At 39.3% G+C, this 26790-nt stretch overlaps 2 protein-coding genes across 13 annotated transcripts in view; both read right to left on the bottom strand.

The window, feature by feature from the left end:
* Nucleotides 1-320: 320 nt before the first annotated feature.
* LOC135489905 (transmembrane 9 superfamily member 3-like) lies at nt 321-10077 on the bottom strand. Its single transcript, XM_064775535.1, has 15 exons — nt 9896-10077; nt 8122-8317; nt 7761-7883; nt 7278-7438; nt 7033-7110; nt 6560-6691; nt 6150-6316; nt 5737-5831; nt 5302-5432; nt 4708-4847; nt 4258-4326; nt 3932-4078; nt 3660-3743; nt 3263-3339; nt 321-2986 (listed from the first exon to the last, which is right to left on the bottom strand). Exons 1-15 carry the CDS (start codon nt 9974-9976, stop codon nt 2919-2921), a joined length of 1749 nt encoding a protein of 582 aa, XP_064631605.1. The 5' UTR covers nt 9977-10077; the 3' UTR covers nt 321-2918.
* Nucleotides 10078-12476: 2399 nt separating this feature from the next.
* Nucleotides 12477-26790, bottom strand: part of LOC135489952 (zinc finger MIZ domain-containing protein 1-like) — a 178093-nt gene continuing 163779 nt past the window's right edge. For 8 of the 12 annotated variants that reach the window (XM_064775591.1, XM_064775600.1, XM_064775595.1 and 5 more), the window contains 12 exons: nt 26216-26483; nt 25197-25439; nt 24611-24865; nt 24238-24457; nt 23790-23925; nt 23248-23458; nt 22853-22958; nt 22257-22482; nt 21415-21569; nt 21009-21245; nt 19971-20485; nt 12477-19528 (listed from right to left, as the gene is read on the bottom strand). In XM_064775591.1, coding sequence (XP_064631661.1) covers nt 19388-19528; nt 19971-20485; nt 21009-21245; nt 21415-21569; nt 22257-22482; nt 22853-22958; nt 23248-23458; nt 23790-23925; nt 24238-24457; nt 24611-24865; nt 25197-25439; nt 26216-26483 — 2713 coding nt within the window. In that variant the 3' untranslated portion in view covers nt 12477-19387. The remainder of the gene's footprint in view (nt 19529-19970; nt 20486-21008; nt 21246-21414; nt 21570-22256; nt 22483-22852; nt 22959-23247; nt 23459-23789; nt 23926-24237; nt 24458-24610; nt 24866-25196; nt 25440-26215; nt 26484-26790) is intronic. The other 4 variants (XM_064775617.1, XM_064775633.1, XM_064775623.1 and 1 more) reach the window with 4 other exon arrangements.

Raw genomic sequence — 26790 nt, 5'->3', positions numbered from 1 at the left:
TTTTCACCTAGCCCGACTTAGTCTTTGTCCGAGTTGGTGAAGGTTCAAGTCTGTTTGTTAGTGTCTCAGAGGACTCTCATTATATACTTCTAGCTGCCCCGCCGTCCTGTCATCACGGTTTGAGAGATGAGACAGTCACACCCAGCCCGACTTGGTCTTTGTCTGAGTTGATGAAGGTTCAGGTCTGTTTGTGACTGTCTCATCTCGTTGACGGTCTCATCATCCTGCCACATTGTCTCCGACTTTCAGTGATGTCTGTGCAGTGGTATTCGTTGAACGCTCTCGAATTGAAAGTGGTAGTAAATGAAAACTTATACGACTAGATACAACGATGGACGAATTATTCCATTCTTTTTTTACAAAATACTTGTTATCCATGTTAATTGTGATCAAGACAATGAGATATTTACAGAAGACAACAAAGGCCTGGTTTTTTAAAGGTCACACTCTTAAAACTCTTAAGAAATACATGCTCAACACACTAAAAGACACTGAATTTGTCCTAACAATACTTGGCACTTCGTTGACATTACGAGTACCAAGCATAGATTAATCGACACTTGCTAGTACATTAGATAAATAGCACACAACTGCATCATTGAAATGGTTACCTGTTTACCTTGAATAAAGCACATGCAGTTGGGCTTCCCAAAATACAGTGTATAATGTGTAGTAATACTAGTATGTCCTTTGAAAACCCAGGGAAGTGCCGTACACGATCTTAAGATATGGAGATGGCCAACAGAAAGTCTAGTGTGCTATAGAAATGCCTGGCAATATAACTACATGTACAGATGTCACACACCACACACACTACCAATCACCAGCCAATTTTGGACAGCGGGCAATTCACACTGGTCAGAACATTCCATGCTGTCAAAAAGGGACCAGTTCACTTCTAGAGGAGAATAATTACAACTCATTTATATCATATACTGTACAAAGATGGACCTACATGTAAACAACCTGGTGAATCAATTTAACATCTTGAGGCATATAATTTACGAACAGGGCGCACACCATATTTCTATTTGCTACTGCAAAGAATTCCATTCCAAATAGAAATTCTTGAAATGAGAAATTCTTGATTTCTTTGTTCAGGTGCCAGAGCAACAATGGCTATATGGCAAGCCACCCATTAACAAGTTACTGCCAGATGCAGAAATTTTTTTTACGGGGCCAGTATCACCAGTCCTTCAGCTGTAGAAATGAAGCGAAGTACATAGTCCTGATTAGCATGATCTAATATATACACAATTGAATTTACACTATATAGAAAACCCACTCATCCATATTTAACAAATCTATACTCAATACTGGAGTTCAAAATTGTACCATTGGATGTGCAATGCCCACAGCACATCCTACTTCGATATCAAGACATGGATGAAATTCTTTTCCTTTGAGAGAGTTCAGTACTTTTTTCTCACATGTCGAATGTCAACTACCAGCACTTTGTGTGATGAAAGTTCAAAACTTAACTGCAGTCAAAGGTCATATGATTTGCTATGGGAATTGACACAAGACATTACACATAAGGATTTGAGAACGACATAGGCTTCTTGCACATATTTCAATCAACTTGTACGGAAAAGTGCTGCATTATATCGTGCAGGAATAGGCCAAACCGACAAAGTGGCTTCTTTGAAGTCATAAAATCCTGATGTGAAATGGTTAAAAGCAAGTTGCACCACATGCTATGAGCATGACAACACACAGGATTCCATGCAGTGGAACCAAGTTATTTGAAATAAATAAATATGATTATATATTTTATCTGGCACAGCATGTTCAGAGATCATACAAAACTGATGAAAGCTAATATCACTGTTAAAGCTTTAACCAACCTTTTATGACCTAGTATAAGTTAAAGGGCCTCTACAGGCAGGAGCTAAGTGGGCCAGATTCAGTTACACAAAGTCACCAATAGGTGTCTCTGTTATCTCACAGTAATAAGAAGTATTCAAACCAGTTTTGAGTAGCCTAGTAGTGTTTATTAGTGATCAGGAGACCACCAATAATGGACCTCCTGGTTCCTGCATTTAGTTCCCCTTTAACTTAGTCAAGAGCCTACACAGCGTGATACATGAAATAAAAAACAGCCATCAGGAATTCTGACACACTAGTGATGAAATCCGTTGATTTTTGCACCAAGTCCATCATTTGTTGTCCTACAACAATTATTACAACTGGTTAACATGGCGGGGTAAATCTTAATCACCCCAAGCTTGTTCCAAACGCTATTATAAATCTACCCAAGGCTACACCCAAACTCTTCCAGAATACAAAAGAAAAACAAAGAAAGAATTCTTAATTGGTTTCCTTTCAAAGGAACAAATGTTCTGAAACTGGGCCTATCTCAGAAGCCTCCATAAGAGCTAGCTACAGCACAAAGTAGACAGAGGAACCAGTCCAACTTCAATCTGTAATACTGTTATGGAGGCTTTCCGATTTCGGCCCAGGTTCCCTAAACATCTGGCATCATGTCCGATTAGTTTTTAGTTCAAGGAACCAACTTTCTTTAATCAGCCAGACCAGACTTGATATCATTGTCCTAAACTTGATCTCGACTTCTTTTGACAGTTTGGCACAGCCCAGATTTTCGGCAATCAGACACATCTTTCATAAAAGACAAAGTCCACGGTAGTGAAGCGGAGCTGTTTCATAAACCTGGGTCACTTAGTCCTGTCCCATGATCCTCGTACTTTCCACTAATTCACACACCAAACACCAACAAATAATCTCCCAACAAATTCACATGGAAATTTCCAACAGCCAACCAAAGTATCATTTTGTCTCTCAATCTCTCACAGCCATCTTACGTTGTAAACACCACACAAGACCACATCCATTTTTCTCCCGATATTCAGCTTGAGCTGGTCCACTCTGTCCGTTGCTAATTTCCGTCTTCACTTGCCTTAGTCAATTTTCACGGTAGAATAGATCTTTCTAACGAAGAAGTTTGTTCCCATATAACCCACAGTGCCTGTAAGGAAAGGATAAATCAGATTAGTTCTCTTTAGTCACACCATCAAAAGGTGTCGCAAACTTCACAAATTGCAATTTTTTATCTGAGAAAGTGATTACTCAATCTTTGGATTTTTTAGCTGTATTCAAAAGGTCCCTTGAAAACCAATATTCTTTTGCCAATTCATTGAACTGTCTTACACGTAACAAATTCTGTACTCATGGCGAGAAACTCACCAACTCAAAAACTTTTTTAATTGAAAGGAAGTGACGTATCTTTCAGATGAAAACTTACCACACATGATTCCCAAGGCTCCACTAAACAACGCCATGTAACCAAAATAGAATGTTGTCTGGAAAAATCCATACATCCTGAAAAGAAACCGTACATTTTGAAACTGAAAATGGATTCAACATCTTCAACATATACAACAGATTTCAGTTTTCATTATGACCAGACTCTATTCTTTCTCTAAACATGCCTATAAAGCAATCACTGCCATCCCTGATTCAACATGTGGAAGAGGTTATTCTACGAAGAGCCAAACAACCTTAGACACAGATATAGGTTGATTTAGCAATGCACCTTGCAATTCACAACACCATTTTACACTTTCACTTTCAAGTTCTCTTAGTTAAGGGGTCAACTGGTGCAGCCTATTTCATCATAACAACTCTCGATTGGTACTTACTTAGTTTTAAAGAAGAAGTAGTAAAAGGAATATAGATACACATATCCTGCAGTTGATCCCGCAGCAAGAAAGCTGGTCCATTGCCTGAAGAAAAAAGGAAATTATTCATTAATAATAACATAAAGTCAACTTTATCAGCAGAGTTATCAAAGATCCTAAAAAAACATTTTTTTACAAGTTAGACTATCTGAAACACCCACCCCAGACGTGTTCACCAAGGACACTGAAAATTTGCTCAAGACACTGACATATTCCATTTATCAATCACTTACCATCGATAATCTTCTGCGTTGAGAAGGAAATACGTGCAAACTATTGTTACACACACGGTTACAATGATGAGAATGACTAGGACAAGCAGCATGAAACCATACACATAGTAGATCTTGTATGCCCAGAATGATGTGAAGATGAAATACCTGAAATAGAAGAAAGTGTGCTAATATATTACGTGCCGCAACCAAAAAAGCCAAAGAGAATGACCCCAACTTTCTTTTGAGGATTAAAATGTATGCAATATTTGGTTCACTGTTCTTCTGGGATTAGCACTTCAGAAGAAATTCCTTCGGAGGCTTCAGAAAAAAAATCAGCGACTTACATTTCAATGAAAATGGATCCAAATGGCAGGATTCCTCCAAGAAAGGTGATCACAGCTGGCTCCATAAACCTGCAAAAAATAAAATATGAATAATCTGCTGGTATAAAGGCCACCCAAGAGGAAATTCTCTACGAGGTCAAAGTAAAATGCCAAAATTTATGTCGAGATTGCCAATACCATAGTCCTAGTCAAGTCTGCAGATGTTAGACATCCAGTCTTCTATAAAGGAGGCGAGTATCATTCCCCTGACATTCTCTCCTTGATCACCATCATGACGACAGGTGGAGGTTCTCATCGTGCATCAGCCTTATTCTTTATGGTATTCTTCATTTATGTAAGCCACCTGAATGAGTCATAGGTTGCAACCCAGCAGCAATTCCCGCCTGAGTCACAATGGTAAACCATATCTGCTACTTCTCAAAGAAAACAATAAATCAACAACAGACTCACCATTTCTTTTCAGGAATAGGTCTTGGCACTGCGTTGATTCTGCAGGGGTAGTTGGGCTGGCCAGCCATGTTCCTCCCAACGACAGTGCCAACAAGATTCAATGGTAATATCACAAAGAGGCAAATGCACGTCACGGCCACCTGTAATGAGAATTTTTTTATGACATCTAGATTCCTGTAATGGCATACAATGCTAGTCAAACTCTGCACAGCATCTATCTGATTTTGCCACCCGTACGGAATTCGTTTTGGGAGCTCTTCATTACCCCACTGGCATTGACACATTAGGAAGAAAGGCCAACAACTTTTGGTTTCACCAACTAATCCTTCACTCTCTCAACTTGAGTCTCCACCATATTTGTGACAGCCACAAGAATCCCTTTCCAGTTCACAACGTGATCCAGGTTACTCGAGACTTGAACCTTGTCCATGGCAGGGTAGCCAACAGCCAAGGTTTGTCTGTTTATCCCTCGTGGTGACAGTGTAAACCCACTGCTAAGATCAACGAAGTAGAGAGACCAACAAAGTCAACAGCTTTGGTTTACATTAAGATTAACTTGATCTCTGCACTATAACTGATCAGAACAATACTCACCATAGTTCCAAATGGAATAGCTCTTGAGGCATGGTAATATATGGCAATGAAGTTGATGAAGAAGGCTGTACCACAGACGAGGGCTGGCACGAGGAATGAACTCATCAGCATCTGCTTGATCCAAACTTTTCCTAAAATACAATTAGGATGTTAGAATATTCAAACTAATACTATCTCTCAGACAGATTGATAGGTAGTCCCACTCATAAGACTGTGAGCAGGAAATTTGATTCTCCCAGCTATACTGATGGTGTACTGGTAATAGATGTCCAACTCCCAGCCAAAGGCCCACCAATTTAAACACAGCTGAGTTGCCGCATTGTCCTCTTCTAGAGTGCTCCTCCTGTGGGGCCCTAGCAGCAGAGACAGTTGTTAGAAAACAGACCTAGGGTACTGGAAAGAGCTATAGCAAAGCAAAAGAGTCAAATTCTTTACCTCCCATCCTGGCATATAAACTTCCTCCAAAGTAACCATTGACCGGTGATGTGGCTGCATACACAAAGATGGCTGTACTAAGCAGTGATCCACGCCTGGAAACAACAATAGGCTTTATTATCATACATAATTTCTGCACTGAGGGTTGTATCGATGAAACTCAAAGATGAAGCTGGGATTATCCCTTCACCCACTGAACACCAGAAATCATTTGTTGGCACACACAAACTTGGGCTTTGAGAAGCAGATCTGAGCTCTGGATAATGACAAAGGACAAGGCATATACAGAATCCTCAAAGAACTTCAGGAGTTTTAGAAGCCTAAATACGTTGTTGTCCAAAGTCAGATAGCAAGGTCACAAATCGTAACAGATCATCGACCCACTCCGAGGAATAGTCCCGAGCAATACTTACTCTGTATAGAGTTCTCCAACAATGGCCAAGAATATCACACAGAATGAGACCACGAATATTTGGTATCCTGATCCGATGAGAGCAGAGAACAACATGGGGTGGGTTGCTGGGCGGAAAACATCTCCATGGACTTGCTTCCAACCATACTCATCACCTAGGTCACGTTCCTGAAAATATTTCAGAAGAGCATGATTTTCATACAACATCATCTGTTTTTGCTATAATCAGTCATTTGAGTAATTGCATAGCTGTCATTTAAACATGAGGACAGAGACATTTTTCAATAGATACCCAACAGCTGTTAACATTTTAGATGTAAAGGGCACAATGCATCCATTTGGAAAACATCAGACTGGCACTGTTTCTAAATGCCACGCATTGTAGATATACCTATGCGGAGAACAACCTACCATATCATCAAGGTCATCATCCTTGCTGTAACGAGCATAGTCCTTCCTCAGCGTCCTCATCAAGATCATACTGACAAGACCGACCAAGAAGATGACCATCATGAATGAGTTGAAAATAGAGAACCAATGAATCTGAAAATAAGGCAAAGGTCACAATATATTGATTCTTTAACAAATGTAGACATGCAACATTTGTGCCTGGGGCCACCAGAGTGGCACAGCACAAAGACTGATGCTGGAAATACCCTTGAGCTTTTGGGTTCAATCCCCAGTCAGTCCACTTGTCTCCATCAAGTAATATTGTTCAATGTGCCAGTTGACTTCAGGTCTCAAGGTGACATGCCTGCATACTCTGTTAAACAAAGCCCATAGGATCAGGAGTGAGTTCACTCACCCACACAGACCAAGGCTGCAATGGGTTACTGGACAGATCCCTCTAGTCTAATACTCATAGTTACAAAATGTACCCTCACCCTATGTTGGAAGAAATTTGGATCCAAGTACTTGTCGAATCGATCATCGTATTTCACATTTGACTTGTGCCATTTCACCTGCAAAACATACTTTCACATTAGATGTAAACAAGATGAACTTACAATATACATCATATCAATTAATTTGCACAGCTGCACATTCCATTCATCCCACCTGGCCATATATCATACTGGTCAAAGTAATAAGTAAAACTTCGGATTTTCATCTGGCATATACAACCTACCTCGTAAGTGAATGGCATTTTAATACCAGGTGCCAACTTGACCTTGACTTCACTGGTGAGGTTCACATCAACTATCTGCTTTCCATTGTGACCAATATCGAACTTTTTGTGGGTCCACACGTAGTAGCCTTCTCCACCTTCATCAATCTCGCCAACAATACCTTGAAAAGGAAGTTGATTTTTGTTTTATATTACCAACACCTCAAACCACAGCTATTTGTAAACAGGTGGATTTAGTCATGATTGTTTCTCTACTTGGTAAAGGTAGACTGTGTAAATAGCATGCCAACAATACACTGTGCACTGTCTTGGCAAATCAGTTTTATTGCTTAACATGTAGCAACATACCAGTAACATTTTGCAATTTGCCTTCAGCAACAGGACTATCACAGTCGCAAATTTAAAGGTGATAAGACTTCACTCTTTTTTAACATGATGAAGCAATATCATATCTAGTGCTTCCAAGCCAACAATTCTACTTACCCCATATTGGCAGATCATCAATGTACATTTGATACCAATAGTGATTTTTCACGGCATACACAAATGCTTGGTATTTTTCTGATGAGAGAGTTACCTCACAGTACTGGGTCTTGCCAACATCAGCTGAAAAAGACAAGAAGTTGTAACTTAGTGACTGCTGGTAGCACTTCTTGTTGACTGCCATTTACTAATTAATAGAATAGTAGATTGCAAGTAAACTGTGATTAACACTGACAAAGAAACAACTGCACCACATTTACAAGATCTTGAACCATTCTGATTCATGAACCTCACTCAATTTACAACCATACAAGCAATCTTCAACAATTGACAACTGACAAATATCAAGAACAATGCATACCTTTGAAGTCAATGTCGAGGCCACTGAACTCGAGCTCAACTCCCTGCAAGGCTTCACCCAGGGTCTCGTGATAATGCCCTATCTCTCGTTTCTGTCCAACACAGAATGGCAAGGAGAAATAGGAGTATGTCTCCTGCCTGTTGTGGTAGGGACCGACTGTGTTCATCCATAGGACCACCTCTTCACCATCCTCATACTGCAAAGACAGATAAAGAATTGTTTTAACTCAAGCACTGATATCTTAGGGTCTTAAATTCCATATCGAAACACAAACATAACAACAGTTTGAACTTCTCAAAGAATTGTTGTTCTCCGAAAAGCAACACTTGGAAGAATCAGGATATATTGTCTTTTTCAGTTACCTCAGTAACTCCAACTCTGGTCCTTTTTAGAAAGCCAGTTTACAGGAGTTAAACATTTTGTCACTGCACTGCTTAGTTTGCAGTCCATGAGAGGTCAATCTACTGGATGGCAGCTTCGAAAGAAAAAATCAATAAGGTCAGAGCCACGCAAGTAAATTATTGATTACATTTTAGCCTCTGCAGGCTGTGCTTTATCGACTTAAAACAGCAGTCGCAGAATAAACCACATGTTCCAATCAGATTTCATGTGCACATGCAGCTAGATACGAATCAGTATTGATTTTTACTGCTATTAAGTAACATATTTTGTCTCGAGCCTGAACAACACTCTGATAATAATGCAGCCAAGTGATTATTGTTTGATGGTGAGCATTTTGAAATGAATTGGAGAATAGATTATAGAGGCAGCGATCGCTAGTAATGATCCCATGATCCCATTAAGTGCTCAGTCAGGATGAAGACATAACATTAACCATATCGTAGATTATTACTCAGTGGTTTTGTCATCCTATTCATATTCCTGACCTCAGCTCATAGACTGCCACAATTAAATGGCTTGAACTGAGATTGGCTGGACGATTCACCAATGGACGTTGCTGTAGTGAAATTTTAACTTGCAAGGGCCATTATCATAATCAGTATGCCGGATGTATTGCTCATATATAGGCCCTATGTGATGAATGGGTTATCTTATCCACTGCATCCCAAGACCAAGTGTATGGTCTGGACTGACACATAGACTGATACAAAGACATCAAACTAAACTACCTCATTGGTAAATTTGGCCCCGCTAATAGTAAAGGTATGTTTCGGAAGTCTTATACGGGACGGATATAATACACTACAGTGATGGTGGTTTGATTTAGGCCTAGTGTCATTTTCTTATTACGCTCGGAGTCGATGAAAAGGTGTGTTTGTTGACAGTGTAGGCCTCCAGGGATCGGTCCTTCATGACTTGCTCAGTCAAGCCTTCTAGGCCAACGACGTGTACGCCTCTCCCACTCCCAGTCCCACCTGCCCAGCCTTGGCTTCGATGGACAACAAATGCAGTGCAGACAGGGTAGACATGGTCAGGGACTTATAATTTATAAAAGCTTCGAGTTTAGACTAAACAGGAAAAATGTTTTTCTGAATTTTCAATTTCTCTTCCAATTCCATAAATCCATGTCTTCTCTCCTGTCAGTGTCACTCGTATTTTGAACTGGACAGACTGATCTGATCACTCGGCCTTGGCTTACGGCACAGCAGGCTGTCAAATATCTTTCACCTCTTCGTAGATGGGAAATATCTAGGATTTCAAGATTTTGTCGGACATTTTGAGAAGACAGAATTATATAGGCCTACACAGGAATGCACGCAGAATGCAGAGGGAATACACACCAACACCTCAAAACACAGGAACAACTACTTACAAGATGGTTATGTTCATCGCAATTAGCGTGAAATACAACAACAGATGCTATGCATAAGAACCGTAATAATGTCAGCTTCATTTTCAATTGCTTTGCAATTGTCTTGATCCTCTGATTACAAGGATGAAAACAGATTTTGTAACAGTTATTTATCCATAAACAAACCAGCGAATATGGCGGAAGCTGTCAGCCACGTAAACGGAAGTGTCTTCGCGGAGCGCAGTTCATCGAATTTCGTGCAGATGGCGACACATTCGCAGCGCGAATTTCGAATTGTCTTCTTTACGTCCTGTCCTTGGTTGTGCCTTGCAGTTCTAGACAAACACTGATTGATAACATCACACACCACACCTTTTTTTTGTTTGAACGTACCAAAGTGCTCTCAATTTACCACTAAATAGGGGTTGTTTTATAATATCCCCTACCATGTACCAAGTGTCACCTACTTAACTACTGACTGCTTATCATGGACAGACAGTGGCAGTGATGATGAATGTGCCAGCAAAATGGGTGGGTTTTTAAGATTGTTGTACCCACTTGAGGTGCCAATTAAAATAGATGTACAATAATGCTCTATACCTGTGCCTGTCCTGAGAGTGGTCCCTGGTTGAATTCCCGAGGGGTGGTGGTGGTTGGGGTGTGACAATGTTGTGTAAGGACAGTGAGAGCAAGGATGTTTCAAAGAACTTCGTTAGAAAAATTACATGCATAAAACTTTTTTGGTAAGAGGGGATGCTATGGGATGTGAGTTATTTGTGCTTCAGGACAGGAGGAGGGGATCACCCAGGTTGTGACGATGTTGAGATAGGTGATGTTCGGGAGTAGGAGGGGATGCTTTGCAACACTGTTGTTACAGTGAGAGCTGATATATTTTACCTCAACAATCTCATCCTGAGAGGTAGGATTTCTTCACTCCTGCATCATATACAAAATGATGAGAGGCGGAGTATATTGAAAGTCCCTTGTCGTACTGGGATGCATAAGACTCCCTGGGCAGCCCATTGCGTCAACCTAATTCGGTCTGTCTCCTTATGGTTAGGATGAGGAACGAGGCCGGGCCACTGCGTCTGGAGTGCAGGATGCATAGAACTATTACAGAACATTTTGTCATCCTATTCATATGTCTGCTATCTCATGGGTCAGAGTTCCAGCTACATGTATATAAATCATCCTGTTCCCAAAAAATGCAACATCACAACATCATTAAGAAGAAGAACCATAAGTCTTTAGGTTTACTCCATTACCTAGGCTGTAAAGACTGGAAGAGTGACTTGGGCTTGATAACCAGCTGGAAGAGTGAGAAGGTGCATTTTGATAACCATACTCAAAGAGTGAACAGTTGGATTTCTTTCAACTGAGCTCAGCAACCAATTTTGTTTGTGGAATGTGTTTTCATTGAGCATCCTGACCCTGTGGTCCTATACTCTGTTCTGTGTCTAGTATTTTGATATTGACGAGATGCAAAAACATTGGTGGTCGAGATGTGTGTTCAGGTGCAGGGGTATAAATGAAGCGTGATTCAATCCAAAGGAAGAAGGGGCTGTACCAATCTTCAACTATAGCCAAGCAAGGAACGGCGAGATTGCAAAGATTTTACAATCTTCTCACAAAATGGTCAGGTGTCACCATCGCTGTCAAACCCAGCAGACGTTACCCTCTCCATTTCTCACCGACATCTCCACACTTGTCATTCTATGGCCAACTGAATACTAAGTGGAGCTATTCATCAGCCGCGTTGCCATGACATCATGCCGTAACCTTGACAGCCATATGAGATGGATGGGTTTATCGAATTCCCGGTAGATTATGAAAAACTGGCAATCAACAACGTTATTACTTGGTTTGGGTGAGTGAGGATAAATGGCGAGGATGGTACAAGAAGTGTTAAGGGCAGAGACAATATTATTGCCAACACTCTTAACTGAAATTATCCAGTCAGGAAATATCAAAGGGGAAATGGCCAAGACGCTGAACTGAAATTATTCAGTCAGCAAATATCAAAGAGGAAATGGCAAACTCCTGTGTGGCTATTTTATAAGGAGAAAGGATGACCTTGGCCAAGTTATTTAAAGGGGATATGAAATAGCTAATGTAGCAAATGTAACAGAGAAATGGTACAGCCACTGGAGCAAATCAAAGAGGCAAGAATCAAGTCGATGGGAAAGAAAAAAATTGATTTACATGAACTTAATTTGAAGGCTCATTTTACTTACCAAATTTAAAGGGGAAATAGCCAACACTGGTGTAAATAATTTACAGGGGGAATAGGTGTCTGGCATTACCTTCCTTAGCCTCAGTATCTTACTAAGTACCTGTATTCAATACTGATACAAAGAATGAATTGTCCTCGTCACTTCCCTTTTATTATATGTTTGACCAATGAGAATTGATACATTCTTGGACACTTTTATAAAACTTCCATCTCTTAGAATATTGAAATATCAAACCATGGCATTATTTAAAAGATGAAATGGGTCTTGGTGGGACTGGGTCCTTTTCCATACTGTGCTCTTATTAACCAATAATGCACGGTGCTGAACTGAAGGCCAATAGTCACAGGAAAAAATAACAGAAGAGAATGTATTCTTTCCTCGAATAATATAATATTTTATTAGATAAATATTGATCACATATAGACTAAATTACATAATTTGGTGCAAAAATCACTTGGTTGTCATGCCGTCAACTGATTGCACAGGTACAGTCTGATTCAAGTTAACTTAGGCTCAATTTGTGTACATGATGTACTGCATGATGTACACTTTTTTTGGTCCAAGTTAAGTTGGATTCAACTATACAAGTCGAAGATATTTACAGGGGGAAGACTACAAAAGCAGAGGAGACAGGCAGAGCCACCTTTAGGGGCCCGAAGAAACGACAGAACCAAGATAGAAGTCTTGGCAATTTGGCTTTCTTGGGTCATGATGATTTCATCCTAACTAGAACTGAAATCGACAATAAGACACTGTAGACAAAGTACAGCAGTTTCAGATCTAGTTATGATGAAGTCTAACTCTAACGGCGAGACAAGCTGCTTGACAGTACAGCCCATCAACAAATATTTTAGGAAGATTTAGGGGTTGGTATGGTCCCTAAAAGATATATGCGCATTTTGTCAGGGAAAATATTACATGATTTCCTCATTGGATGGTTTTGTGTTATGTGGTCATATAAAAGTGACCTGGCAGTTTGTCATTCGTAACTGGTAATATTAACTTCTGGTGTGATAAGGCAGCTTAAAAATAGAAGACCACTTCTAGTTAATGTTAGTTAAATCAGCTTTAAAAAGCTTGAAAATAATTAGTTAGGAACGAAATCGTCCAACGAAAAGATAATATGCCAAAGATTTGAAATCATTACTTTAAGTGAATATTTAGTTTTCCAAATTACTCACCAATAAGGCACACATTTGTTGACAAAGATATTGCTACTATTTTATTTCAAACTCTAGAAATGAAAATAAATTGGCATCTTAATTCAAATATTTTGAAAATTACTTCACAGAGGCATTTTTCCGGATTACATTTGTGAATATTATGGGCATATTTTCCAAGCGCAATGAGAAGCACTGACATAAAAGAGCAATTATAACATTTGTGAATTTCGCACAGATATTTTACATGGCTCATTTGTAGATCATATTGTGAAGAACTGATTATGAAGGATAATTCGAAATTTCAGAGCACAATATCTAAAACAGCAATTTATCAGATAAACATGGCCGTTACTTCATTATGGAAGATACACTGTTGAACGTGGTATGCTACCAGTCCCATTTTCGAAGTGCTCATGCTTTAAGCTCATAGGAGGCTGAAGTAACATTATGAAATCACCCATCTCAGGCCTCATAAATTCATTGCAAAATATTTTTTTGAAACTGTTTTTCGAAGCATTGCTGCATTCATTCAAGTCTAACTTTATGCCCAGGCACAATAATGACACATTTAATGTGCACTTTTGAATTTACAATACCACTTGGTACCAGTTTAACTTTAATATAGCAGACGTTTTTAAGGAAAGAAAGAGGAGCGGTTATTTCAAAGAAAGCCAACTTGTCAAAGTAGAGTTTTGACAGAAATACACTGGTAAGTTCTTAGGACTGGACCTACATGTATACTAATATTTACAAATAGGCAAATGTACAGCGACAGAGGGTTAATGTAACAAAACACAGCAGGAATCTTCTAACAGAGAGCTATTTTTCATGGAGTGAGAGAGATGGACACCATCTCCTATTGCTACCATGAAGGTCCAACAGAAACCTAAGAAGAAGCTACTGCAAGTGGTGATGTTTCATTTTGACAGGAGGCCCAAAGGCCTGTCCCTCAGCTGACACCAGCATGGGACCCGGTTCACATCATTCAAGTTTTACTTTCACCAAGGAAAATGTGTATAATTGTTACAATCAAATCTTAAAAATTTAAATTTTTGCAAAGGCAGTTGATATGAAGTACAGGGTACCACTTTTAAGTAGTTAACGAATTAGTAATTTTCAATCTCCATGCACCACGTGCATGCCTAGACAATCACCACTTGCTGCAGATAATAATGAAGTATTTTTTGTCGTCAAAACAGTCGTAACTTGAAGTAATGACCACATGGTAGTCCACTTAACATTCAAGAACTCATGAATTCATGTCCAGTCATACAATTTTCTTTCACAAAACGCATTGAAGCACATCAGAATCAGGCTCCAAACTCATTATTTAGTTCTTACAAAATTGCTAAGAAAAGTTTGTCCGAAAAGTTTTTGTGACACAACCGGCCATCCCTCCAAATAGCGGGAATCGTTTAATAAACAAAAGAATAGATGAGTCTACATCGACATATGGGGGTGTGAGGTTGAAGAAAGGACGGAGGATCTGAGCACAAGTTGTCAAAAATATTAAAAATTTACAAATATTGCTTCAGAAAATTGAAACTTTGCTTTCAATCCGTTATTGAAAAGTGCTCAGATAATCCGTTTTGCAAAAGTTAACAATTCCAATTCACCTCGCCTCAATTGATATAACTTTTGGTACACTTTGCTCTGACAAAAATGAGGTGCACCTAACCAGTTTGCACAACTATTATGATGGAATTGATGCAATCTGTTTAGTCTATTATCAAAACACCTCGATGTCATGAAAATTAGCCATCTTCATACAAAATGTACAAATAAGCACTGTCAAGTTGACACGAAGTGAAATCTATATCCTACACAATTACAAGATGATTATGAGACAACAGTTTACCCAAATAAAACCGGGTATTCCTCAAATCCTTAACAAGTACATTGCTTGTATACTGTAAACCAGGAAAACTTCATTAGAGAATATTGAATGAAATGATCAAGGTCATTTTCATTACTCAGAACTTCATCAAACTAAAAGAGTAAAATTCTAAAGTGCGGTTTTCAGAACAAACATCAGGGTGCGGTTGTTAGAAGTCATGTTAGCTTATAACATCATGTTGACATGTTGTTTCATCTACATCAATGCGCATGTAACAACACCGATGTTCTGTAAATTGGTGAAAATGTCAAATCAATCATGAATACAGAGGGTACAAAAAAAGAGTGAAGTTTCCAACTTACATCAAAGACTGTCAGAACAGTAAAAGGCTTTTCCTGTGGAAATTACTGACAGTTTATCCGAATACACTTCAGTTTCTACCAGTTTTACATAATACTCAATGTCCAGATGATCGCTAAAATAGATTACTTTCGATACTATTTTACACAAATAGACAACACAAAAACTATACAAATATACTAAAAATGCATACATAATATATATTTATATATTTATATAATATATATTCATAATTATATTACACTTTCAAGACCCTTTGGGGGACTGGTTCTATGACTTTGTATTCCAATGTCTGAGGAGCTACAAAATACAGTAAACTACTTCCAATTACCAAATAAGTCGAACTAAATGTGAAAAGGTTTTTGAAGAGTTAACCAAATAATTATAAAATTTTAAGAGAGTCGACTAAAAGAATCATGATACATGATAATAATCTCAATCAACAGATGGGGTATTTGGTTTTCTTTCCACAAAATATGCTACCTATAACGCGATTTCCAAAAAAGACGGCATTTAAATTTATGTGGCCTCCTTTTATGATATGGGTGAGAGCTTTTGCTGATAGATCAGATTTCTTTGATATGTTAGCAATTACCTTGATGACATAGTTATCTCACCTAAATAACATCAGAGGCCTCTCAGTTACATTATTTGGGACACAACCTGCTTTTCGTTAATTTGGTCTAATGTCACTGTGATTTCATCGATTGGTCACTCACACCGAAATAGTTTTTTCTTTCAGCATAATCAAGAGACTAGCTTGATTTGTGATGACATATAGCGAGGTTAAGGAGCAGATTTAACCGTTTAACCTCCAGAAAAATATTCTTAGAGGGTCAATAATGTTTTGGGTGATTTTAACCCCTTTAATTCGGGCACACAGCGGTGTGTATTTGATGTAATTGACAGGCCAGCATCAGGGCAAAGACGACTCAGAATAATTGGAATAGCTACCATAGCGGTGCAATTTTAATGATGTTGACAAAAAATATCAAATAAAACAGTATTTGCACAAACAACTTCTTGGTTATTTTTCGAGTTGAACATTGATATGGTGTGGTGGTTCGTGAAGAATGGTGGTAATACAGACATACACTTGATTGGGAACAATGTTTGCGGGAAAGCAAGTATGCCTGTTCATCGCAAGAAAAAGTCTATTTTTATGATAACTTTTGTATCATGAAGAAGCATTTAGTACGGTTCTTAGGCAAAACTTTTCCTTCGTATATTGCCTTGCTTAATTATTTGATGCAACTATGGGAAAAGCAGGAAAATAGCCAAGGAGTGGCCAAATTTATTAAACGTTGTTGTCACTGTAAAGTATGAATCCATAGTACACCAGAGAATAAGTAATACCACAAAACATAAAACAAGCAGGCAATAAGCCAGAACCAACTGTCAGAAGTTGCATGAAGACTTACATGGGTGAATAAAGATAAAACAAGCTCCTTCAATAAAAATCGCATATTTCCTCCCGGTTTTAAAACTTTCGGTAAAAAACTGAAGATACCAATTAGTTTCCGTTGGTGACCAATAATCCTGTTTTGATGAAGGCAGTGAAACAAAAGGTAGAAATATTGCCTCTTCATGTTTCGGCCCCTCGATGCATAAGAAATATGTCCCTCTCCTAAAACTTTGGTTGATTTGATTTCTTGGGACTCGATGAGGTTATTCAATGCTACCCAGTCATTTTGTATGTTAGTGGGCAGGTGGACTAGTTTAAAACTAACTAGTTTGCGACTGATATGTTGGGCAAATGGCATGAAATCAGGAGAAATCATACAAAATTCATAATAAAATATCTTGGAAAATTCTCAAATAAGGACCTAAGGTGCGACAAACGACTCTTCAAATTGTGATGAAATTGCACATTAAGAGGAAGGCAAGCAACTGGCTATTAAAAAGTTCTTCAACAACAAGGACTGGCTGATCAGAGGAAGATGATGTTGACCTCTAACAGTGCAGCCTGCTACGGAGGAGCAGGCTGTGGGAAGATCTCCAGGAGCATAACAGTAATTGAAATTCTGAGTTGTAGCAGATTATGACCGGTTGGCTTTGTTGACCAAATCGTTGACCATTTTCTAAGGAAGATCTGTGTTTCCTGGTTCATATGGTACTATGTTTGCTTCATGTAAAACTGGAGCGATATGACGACATTTTCACTTACCTAATAATGACATTATACCATTATAGATCTGTATGCATGACGTCAAATGACGATGCACCATCTTTTGCTCATGATACGAGAAGTATAACGGTTTTATGTTTTATTAACTGTAAGAATGGAAATAGATCCCCCCCCCCCCGACACTTGTGCTTTTGAAAACAAATGATATACAAGTCTAGAGCAGTTGACCTTATGTAAAGAAAAAGATGTATCCTGTTGATGGCATGTATTAAAATTCAAGAAAATGTGTGTCAAATTTTGATTCGGTGTGTGATGTTTCTGACAAGTTAAATTTACTAAAAAGTTCATTTTCGGTCTTTTGGACCAGGAACACTTCATCTGATATGATACTCTAAAGGGGAAGGATTCATAATTAGTTCGTTGACAGAAATTAAAATGCAAAGGCATGTGAATACAAATAAGGTTCATGACCATCGAGCAGACGTTAACATTGCAGACGTTTAATTCCATTTGTTTTTTGCCATGGAAGAGTATAGGATAGTGCAGGCGAGGCACTATCATAATCTGGTTATTCTGCATGTCCAGTTGTTTACTTTTCAATAGTTATCTCTAAGGAGATCCTTAAATCTGCTCCAAAACGACAATCCAAGGTTTTCCATTGGGATAAAGCAACAAATTCTTCCACTAAAACAAACTGTGACCATTTCAAGTAGTAGAGCTCCTAATGATCACCATTCGGTGATACAATCTATTTACATGATTATATACAAAATTTCTTTCTAAAAATAGGCATTTGCACGGAGTATGATCATTACTATTGAATCTAACAGATCTTGAGGACACACACAGCACATAAAATGGTTCACCAACTATTACACAATGTAAGAATACATGGTACACGTGGTTTATAATACATAATGCAATAAATAGCAGATACATTTTACAGGGTGTACAAGAAAAGTGTCATTTTCCAAGAAAATGTCAATTTTTTTTACTACACCCTGTCATTTGCCTATTATTTCGCCCAGCTTATGTTATCCTCAAACAGTACACATTCAACAGTACCTGTACACATGATGCACTCTCATATGGTATATAATTTAGACAATAAATAAAAAAACATTTCCTCAAAAGATGAGGTTTACTGACGACTATATAGGAGATAAAATCAGACTTTAAAATATGTACTGCTGCTTGATCCAAAATGACACCACATTTGTTTTTAAGATTTTTTTACAAAAAAATACGACCGATGAAATGTCACATGGTATTCAGATGAACTGCAATGAGGTTTTTGACGGTAATGAACATATAAGTCACAAGATGTAAGTCGGTTCCCGGGTTTTAGCAGACACACTTTATTTTCAACGATATGTTGCTTGTATGTGACACAAGTGTCCAAGTACGAAGCTTGTCTTTTTTGGTGCATCCTGACCACACCGGGACAGCGTAACCAGTGATGTGAATTCCTGCACGAAGAACTAACAGATTCCTGCACAGAAATAAACGAGACGTTCTCTCACAGAACCGTAGCATGACACAATCAAACTTTGTGATCGACACAGAGGTATAAATTCCTGCCCGTAGGGTTCATCATGTGAACACTTAAAAAGTGCGACACTCAGACGATGACCGAGGCATCACAGACGCGCTGCGGCATGGCACGACACTATATCAGACGTTACTGGACACAACCTGCGGTCCAGCGTCGACCACACGCAGAACAATTCGTCATTGAAACTCTGAAGATTGCACAGATTCATTGTCCAGAAGAATTGCATTGTCTTTCCTTCAGGAATCAAATAACGATAATAAGTCATCTGCATTATTATTGCCTCCCGTGTTCCCGTTACTGCCTGAATTTCCTGTGCCGTCGGGTGGTCCAAGATATGACAAGAGTTCCATCGGATCACCGATATTTTCCGGTAATAACTGAAAAATATTAAAGAATCTGTTAAACACTGCATGAAAAGTATAATGTTAAAATGATAAAGTAGGTAAGCTGGTTTAATCTTAAATCTAATATTGTGAAAACTTGGCTTTACCTGACAAGTTAAGGTGATTTTTTAGCTGAACTTCATCCGAATTCTCTTGTTTCACCTTTGGGACAATTGTTGGCTTGAATTATTAAAATTCTCCATGAAATTAGCAGGATACTATAAAATCAATATATTACGTGATTATTTGTCTCACTGAAGATAGGAACCATCCATGTGATATGCTAAATTGATGAGAATCTTCACGATTTACGCACACATGTGGTGCAACAGGAAGATGGATATGAAATCTCCTCAGTAATATTCTGGCAAATCCTGCATGAATGGTCCCAATCCACAGGGTAAGTTTTGAAAAAAATTTGAAGGATGTGACATACCATACTTACATCAAGGCTCTCCTGCCCTTGACTATCCCCGTCGATTATGGCTGCCGGGTCGAATGGTAATAAATTATTGTCCTGGTTCTGATTATTCGTGTGCTCCCCAGCTGACGTTGGCGTATTTGCATTCCCTACACTGTTTGTATCTGACAATGAATTTGGCGTGTTATGTCGCAAAGGTTGCACGTTCCCGTTTTGCGTGTTATAGTTCGTATTGGGTGTGTGAGGTTGACTGTTCATGCCCGATTGGTCATGATGCCGTAACGGGCCACCCTGTAGGCCACCCGTACTCGTTGCCGGCGAATGATGGAAGTGATCTGTCCGATTAAAATTATCCAACATTCCTTCATTACTGTTTGGCATATTGTCTGACATGTGTGATAATGGAGGTCCGTTGAATTCTTGTTGGCCTGGGTAACCTGCAGACCCAGGCCCACTATTCCCACTATACGGATTTCCATTGTTGTAAGGATTTGTGGGAGTCCCTGGACCTCCGGGGCCCATCGAAGCACCTGGAAAATGGGGAGGAGGGCATTAGTAAGGAGAAAATTCGCCAAAGTTGTCACATCAAATCTCAATTTCAAAACTTCAAAAGTCTCTATCACAGGTGCATACACTTTGACGCGGCTACCTTGCTAATCTGGCTAAGTACTCTAGCTAAAACATGGCGCATATGCACTTTAAAGGATAATGCAATTTGGCCCTAACTCAATTGGGACCTGGGTTGCTATGTCCAAACATTGTACTGATTTTTTTATTTGAACTTCCTGTTCAAGTCTGAACACATGGTGCCCCAAGGGGTACCGTTTACACAACAGAAAATTGGCGATATTTTCAACTCAACAACCTCAGCATCTCACTGCTTGAACAACACAACCCAAATTACTCAGTACAGCTAAAAACTAATAAAAAATACCATCTGAAATTCAATCAAGTTAAAAAATACTGGGGGTTGGTGAAAGTAATAAGTTTTGCTTGAGTACATAACAGCACAGAAAGCATCTCTCACTACCAAGCCATGCCCAAGTGTCTCACCTTTACGTTGTGGAATCGGACCATTAGGTGGCGCTGTATGGCGCATTGCTTGATTTCCCTGTTTGTTTGGACGTTGTTGCATCATTTGTTTTTTATCGGACATACCTTGAGATGTGGGCAGTGGCATTGGGTACGGTGAAGCTTGGGGTCCCATGTCCCACGAGTGCATGGTTGGCATTTGCATACTAGACGGAGACATGGCCTTCATCCACCGACCGCCATTGCAACCAGAAGGTTCTGAAAGACAGTAACGCAAAGTTTACAACCAATCAACAAAATGTGTAAAACAACTTGATATTCGTGTTGAAGATCAAATAATCCATTCTTTGCATAATTTTTTTGGAAAGTTCCCAAGGGGGGCCAACACACCAGGAAACATAAATTTCAAGAAAGTTTCCCAACTTACCGGTTTCCTCCTCTTTGACAGTTGTTTTTATTGGAACAGGTTTCCAACTGGCCGTTTGGTCGATTGTCACCTCCTCAAATTCTGTATTGGCTAAATTGGTCAAAATTCCCCAGATATATTGGTCAATCTCAAGCCCTTCTAACAAAGCAGTTTTGCTGAAATAAAAATAAAAACATTCAAACATCGAGGGAACAGGAATAACTGAATTGATAATCCTTTTTCGCTCAAACCTGGAGAGCACGCAAAATTCATGAAAGCAAGATTTTAACAGACACAGGACTTTCTATAACGATTCTACATTCTCAAGAAGTTGAAATGATTTTCCCAAAAGATTTAAAGGGTTAAAACTACTTCATTGGTCTCATGAAATTGATCACAACACAAGACCAAGTGAGAGGTCTTTGTTCCTCGATGTCTTTGGTTCGCCAAGGCACATCCAGATGGCAGTCGAAGAAATGCAAATTTTAGAAAATTCAAATTCATCCTCTTCATATCGACAAGAGGTTGATATTTCAAAGTCCAAAATGAAACAAGTCATAATAATGAACTTTTTAACATTTTGCTGCACTTGCAGGATATATTTATTTCAATGTCTTCTGCTTTGTCTTTCGCAGCAGACGTTCAGGCAACACAACGCCAGCCTCTGCCACTATAACCATCTTGTGGTAGAATGCAGAACTAGAAATGAACTACCTTACCCAGTCTCAAATAATGAAAGAATAATTGTGATGAAAATCTGATAATGGGCGGAGTGAACTTACTGAAAAAGTTTTACAATTTGGACATAATTTCGACTGCACAGCATACTCAAGAGTTAATTTTTCCACAATGACAACACTTACTTGCAAACTGGACATCGCCATGATCCCCTTTCACAATTCAACTGGAGATATGACTCAAGATCAAAACACTGTATGTGTTTACAGTCATGGCCCCGCGCTGGTAACGTTATCCGCCGAAATGTTATCGGACATTTTAAAGATACTTTGATAGCCGTCTGCTCAACACCGTCGTCGCTTCCATTCATCGACCCGCTATTTGCTGCCCCACTAGAGAAGTTTCGTTTGACTGCAAAGCAGGAAAAAAATCAACTTTAAAACATCGCATAGCAATATTGATGGATTATGAGCAATTGTAGAAACATTTAACTGAAACGTATGCCTAGACAAATCAAATGTTCCAGAAAAGTGGAGCATAGATTTTTCCAAGTCATCTTATCCAAAGTTTGTTCAGCAGCAAGATAAGGGCCTTATTGAGAATAGGTTTATGTATTTTTCTGCCAGGCACCTTGTGCCAGGCAGGCTTTCAATCCAGGACACTATGGAAACAAACTAGAATTCTGCTCCTCAAAGTACAACACTCTGGTTTGTCCCCAGGACCAGTTGTGTCATAGAGGGTAGTTTTACCAACGATGCTCTAGTTCTACTAAAACACTTACTTTTTGTGATACAATGCTCAGCAGGAAGCAATCGCTTCCGCAGCAGCCCTTGTAAGACAGACCGCACGCTCGGCCGATGGACAAGTTGTAACACGAATAAATGAGACTGAAATAAAGAAAAAAATTAGGTGACAAGACCGAATATGAATAGCACAACATCTAAAGATTTCATCTTTGGTTAAATTCACAATGCATCATTGTATTTGTGAAATTCTCTTGGTGAAATTTTAAAGGAAGACTCACAGGTCAGTAGTTAATCCGACATCTAGGCCTGCCATGGATTTACTTTATCGTTTTTTAATCACTTGCTTGACCGCATCTCTAAATCATCATCTGACATATACAGATTTAAGTAGATAATTCAGTAGTTCATTGTTGATAGAATTCCAACTCACACAACAACAGGCGGTGACCGTGATTTGTATTGTGTTGCGACCCGGTTGGCAGACATCTTTTAAATACAGCGGCTTGTGTGACGTTTTGTTTTCCCCTCGTTCGATGTTTAACGGTGTTGCATTCACGCTAACCGTCACAGATGCTGGCCAATTTGTGTTCATTTGACGATCTTCATGATGGAAACACTTCAACTGTAACTCGAGATCAGACCTGCAAGAAGATTCATCCATTACAACCTAGAACCAGAAAATTCGAAAAGAGCACAAAAGAATTCAGAAGAAATAGTTCATTATAAAGAAAACTCCTGTACTTTCCTGTAAATTATGCAATTCTGTAATGTAAGTTACTTTGGGGATACATATTAACCAAAGGGAATTCACTGATTGTGCGACTAATGTCAAGTCGTGGACATACTGTCCATAGAGGGATAAAGCCTTAACAATCTTCACCCTTTTTGGTATAAATTTAGCTGATTTGTTGATAGGTCGTAGTACAGCCCACCAAAGCTTTCTGGACTTGTAGAAAGACCGAATGAACATACCTCCACATAAGTGTTTGATACACAGAATCTCTGAGGTGGAAGACATGGTTGCTGACTGCTAGGTTGTGTTCTAACCGGAATGGAGGCAAGACAACACCATCTCGGACGGGAAATGTTAACCGTAGTTCATCTTGTTCTGAAGAAAGACGGAAGCAATATTACAACTTATAATGTACCTGACAACTGTTATAATGGGGAGCAGTCAAAGAGACAACTTGAAACAAAGGCTGAAAAGCTTCCATAGTGGTCAGCTACACAAATATTAAGAGCAACTAACAACTAATTAGATCCCAAATAAGCCATGAATGTCATACTTAAAGTTCCAATGTTGCCTTCTCACTGATAAGGGCAAGCCTGCATCACTACTGAGTTCGCTGGGATAATAAACCCAGAAGAATGAGTGACACCTCTCGTAATTTTTTGGTTAAATTTTCCATCTGAGTCTTACCTTTTTTGATTTGTGGCATATTTGGCTTGATGTCCTGGAAGTTAGGCTTGACATCACCTCCCGGTGACATGTATGGTGGCATGCCGCTACTTGGTGTGATGGGTGGCGTCGGATTGCCAGGGATCGGCGATAAATGGTTATAATTTATGTTATTCATACTATTCATGCTGTTCATCTGGTTGACAGGCATAGTGCCTGGGCCCATAGGACCCATATTGTTCTGAAAACAAGAAAACATGCATATTAGAATATATAATTTTCTAACAAAATTTTAACACAAAGGTTATATACCAAGTATCTATTACTGATACCAAGTATCTATCATGATACTCGTTTTCCATTCAGTGAACCGAGTTGATCAAAAGCATCTTACCTGAGGGGGGAAGTTTGGGTTATACGGTCCAGGTCCAGGTCCTGGTCCTGGTACTGGTACTGGCCCAGGGCCCTGCTGTCGTGGGAATCCTTGGTTCATGTAAGCATTGCCATAGCCAGCACCCGGGGGACCAACTGGTCGACCCGGTGGTTGCTGAGGACCATGTCCTGGTCCGTAGGTTGGTGATGGCAAGGGCTGGTGGGTTGGAGGGTAGTTGGGTTTCGGCCCATACTGGGCATCAAACTGGTTAGCAAACTGTTGAAGGACAAGACAGTAAATTAGAGATGATCGGGTACCAGTCAAGTCAGCATTTCAATGGCAGGGTCCTTTTTTCGAAACAACAGCAAAAAGAAGTAACTTATTTTTGCGTCATTGCTTCTAAGAGCTTAGCCACAATACTAATTGAAACTTCTACAAGCTTCAGAAGTTCAAACTCATAGTTCCGATGCAGCAGACTTGAAGAGTGAATGTATGGTGTTTTAATTCAAACCTGTAGATATTTGAATATCGTAATAACATTTGCATTAATTCCAAAAAAATAAGCCAAGACAAAACACCTCAAGCTGACATTTCACCAACAACTCACGTTTGGTCTTACTTGTTGTCCATTAGGAAACGGCTGCCTTTTGTTTTGAAGGTACTGCTGTGGGTTGGAAGGGTAGGGTGATGGCCGCCCCCTTGGTCCATACATATTCCCCATAGAACCCTTCATCGGCATTGGGCCTGGGCCTGGGCCTGGCCCCTGACCCATATTCATAGGTCCCGGCGGTCTCTGTGGACCATACTGTTGCCCTGGCTGACCTTGACCTTGCATCTGGAAAAAAGACGCCTGTAATAATCAAATAGAGAAGAAAAGCACATTATTACAAAACCAAAGATAAAATGACACCGGGATGCCAACGACAGTTGAAAAAAATAAAAATAAGGTATCCCTTCTTTGGTACTTTAGTGACATTAGACAGAAAATTCATATTTCTAAGAGATTTTTTTCAAGCATTTTGCAGTGGAATAGATTTTGAGCGAAATGTTAAGTTACCATGCTAAAGGTAATCCAAGTCAGTGATAGCTTTTAATTTTTTCGAAGTTTCAATTTCATACCAAAATAGAGTATTTCAATAGTTACTGCAGTTCAATTTCAAACTTCACTGAGTGCAGTGTTAGTCATTGAACTAACGTTTAAAATTTTTGACGAAACAAGTGCAGCCATTAATTTACAAAGGATGTCGAGAGAATAAATGTAATGAAAACGTGCCTCCGAAATGGTGCAAGAAGAGAAAAGAAGAAGAGATGTCACAATACCAGGACCCAGTTACCAGTTAGTCCTAAGATCACCACTGTTCAATCACTTTCTGCCAGTCCAAAAATCGACAACAAAGCTTCAATTTGCCAATTTCGACACGACTTCCCTAGTCATCATTGCGTTACCTCACATCCAGTGGTGTCAATGACAAATGACATTGAAAATGAGGAAACAGGAGAATTCATTAGAAAAGAACTTTCTGGGTAATCTCAGGACTAAATAAAGTATTGGTAAAGAAATAAAAAGTCTTCCCCTTTTGAACATGCCTCATAATGAATAGGAAGGCCGCCAACCTCATTACGCACCTGGTTTGGCGGCGGGCCATACTGATTATTGACGGACATGTTCATATTCATGTTCATCTGCTGCTGATGGGGGTGGTGCTGCTGCTGGTTCTGTTGTTCTTGAAGGACAGCCATACTTGCCGTGGCAGTTGCGGTTGCTGTGGCAGTCGCGGCAGCTGCAACCAGAGCTGCAGCTGAAAGCGCCGCCGGAGGGGGCTGGAAGTCTGTTGCTGCTCCATTGCCCATAGGCGTGCTGCCTGGCGTGTTAGGCGTCGGTGGATAGCTGCCACTGGAAGAGGAGAAACACAAGAATGACGACATTTCCTTTTTACGCTTCCCATATTATAGTTAGAAAGCAAGGGTTCTGCCAACAACAGTACTCAACATCATGATTAAGAATCATATCACATAATTATCCAATGAGGAAGTATGAAGTATTATTTCTGCCAATTTGACGTCATAGAGATCTCATCGCAAGGTACAACAACCAAGTTTAGTTTTCAAGGAAGTTAGATTACTTCCTGTATAAATCAATCTTTTCACATGACCAATTCCAATCAATCATTTTTCAAAGAGGGCTCCATCAACATACAAAT

This window comes from Lineus longissimus, chromosome 1 (assembly GCF_910592395.1).
Source record: "Lineus longissimus chromosome 1, tnLinLong1.2, whole genome shotgun sequence".
NCBI lineage: Eukaryota > Metazoa > Nemertea > Pilidiophora > Heteronemertea > Lineidae > Lineus > Lineus longissimus.
Note: the sequence above shows the minus strand (reverse complement) of the source record. Positions and strands in the feature narration are given on the sequence as shown.

What these genes read in the sequence shown, in the direction of transcription:
- LOC135489905 (XM_064775535.1), bottom strand. Translation starts at nt 9,976, where the DNA reads ATGAAGCTGACATTATTACGGTTCTTATGCATAGCATCTGTTGTTGTA. An exon ending in CCTCGACATTGACTTCAAAG is followed by an intron (nt 7,884 to 8,121) that starts GTATGCATTGTT and finishes TGTCTTTTTCAG; the next exon opens with CTGATGTTGGCAAGACCCAG. An exon ending in AAATGCCATTCACTTACGAG is followed by an intron (nt 7,111 to 7,277) that starts GTAGGTTGTATA and finishes TATGTTTTGCAG; the next exon opens with GTGAAATGGCACAAGTCAAA.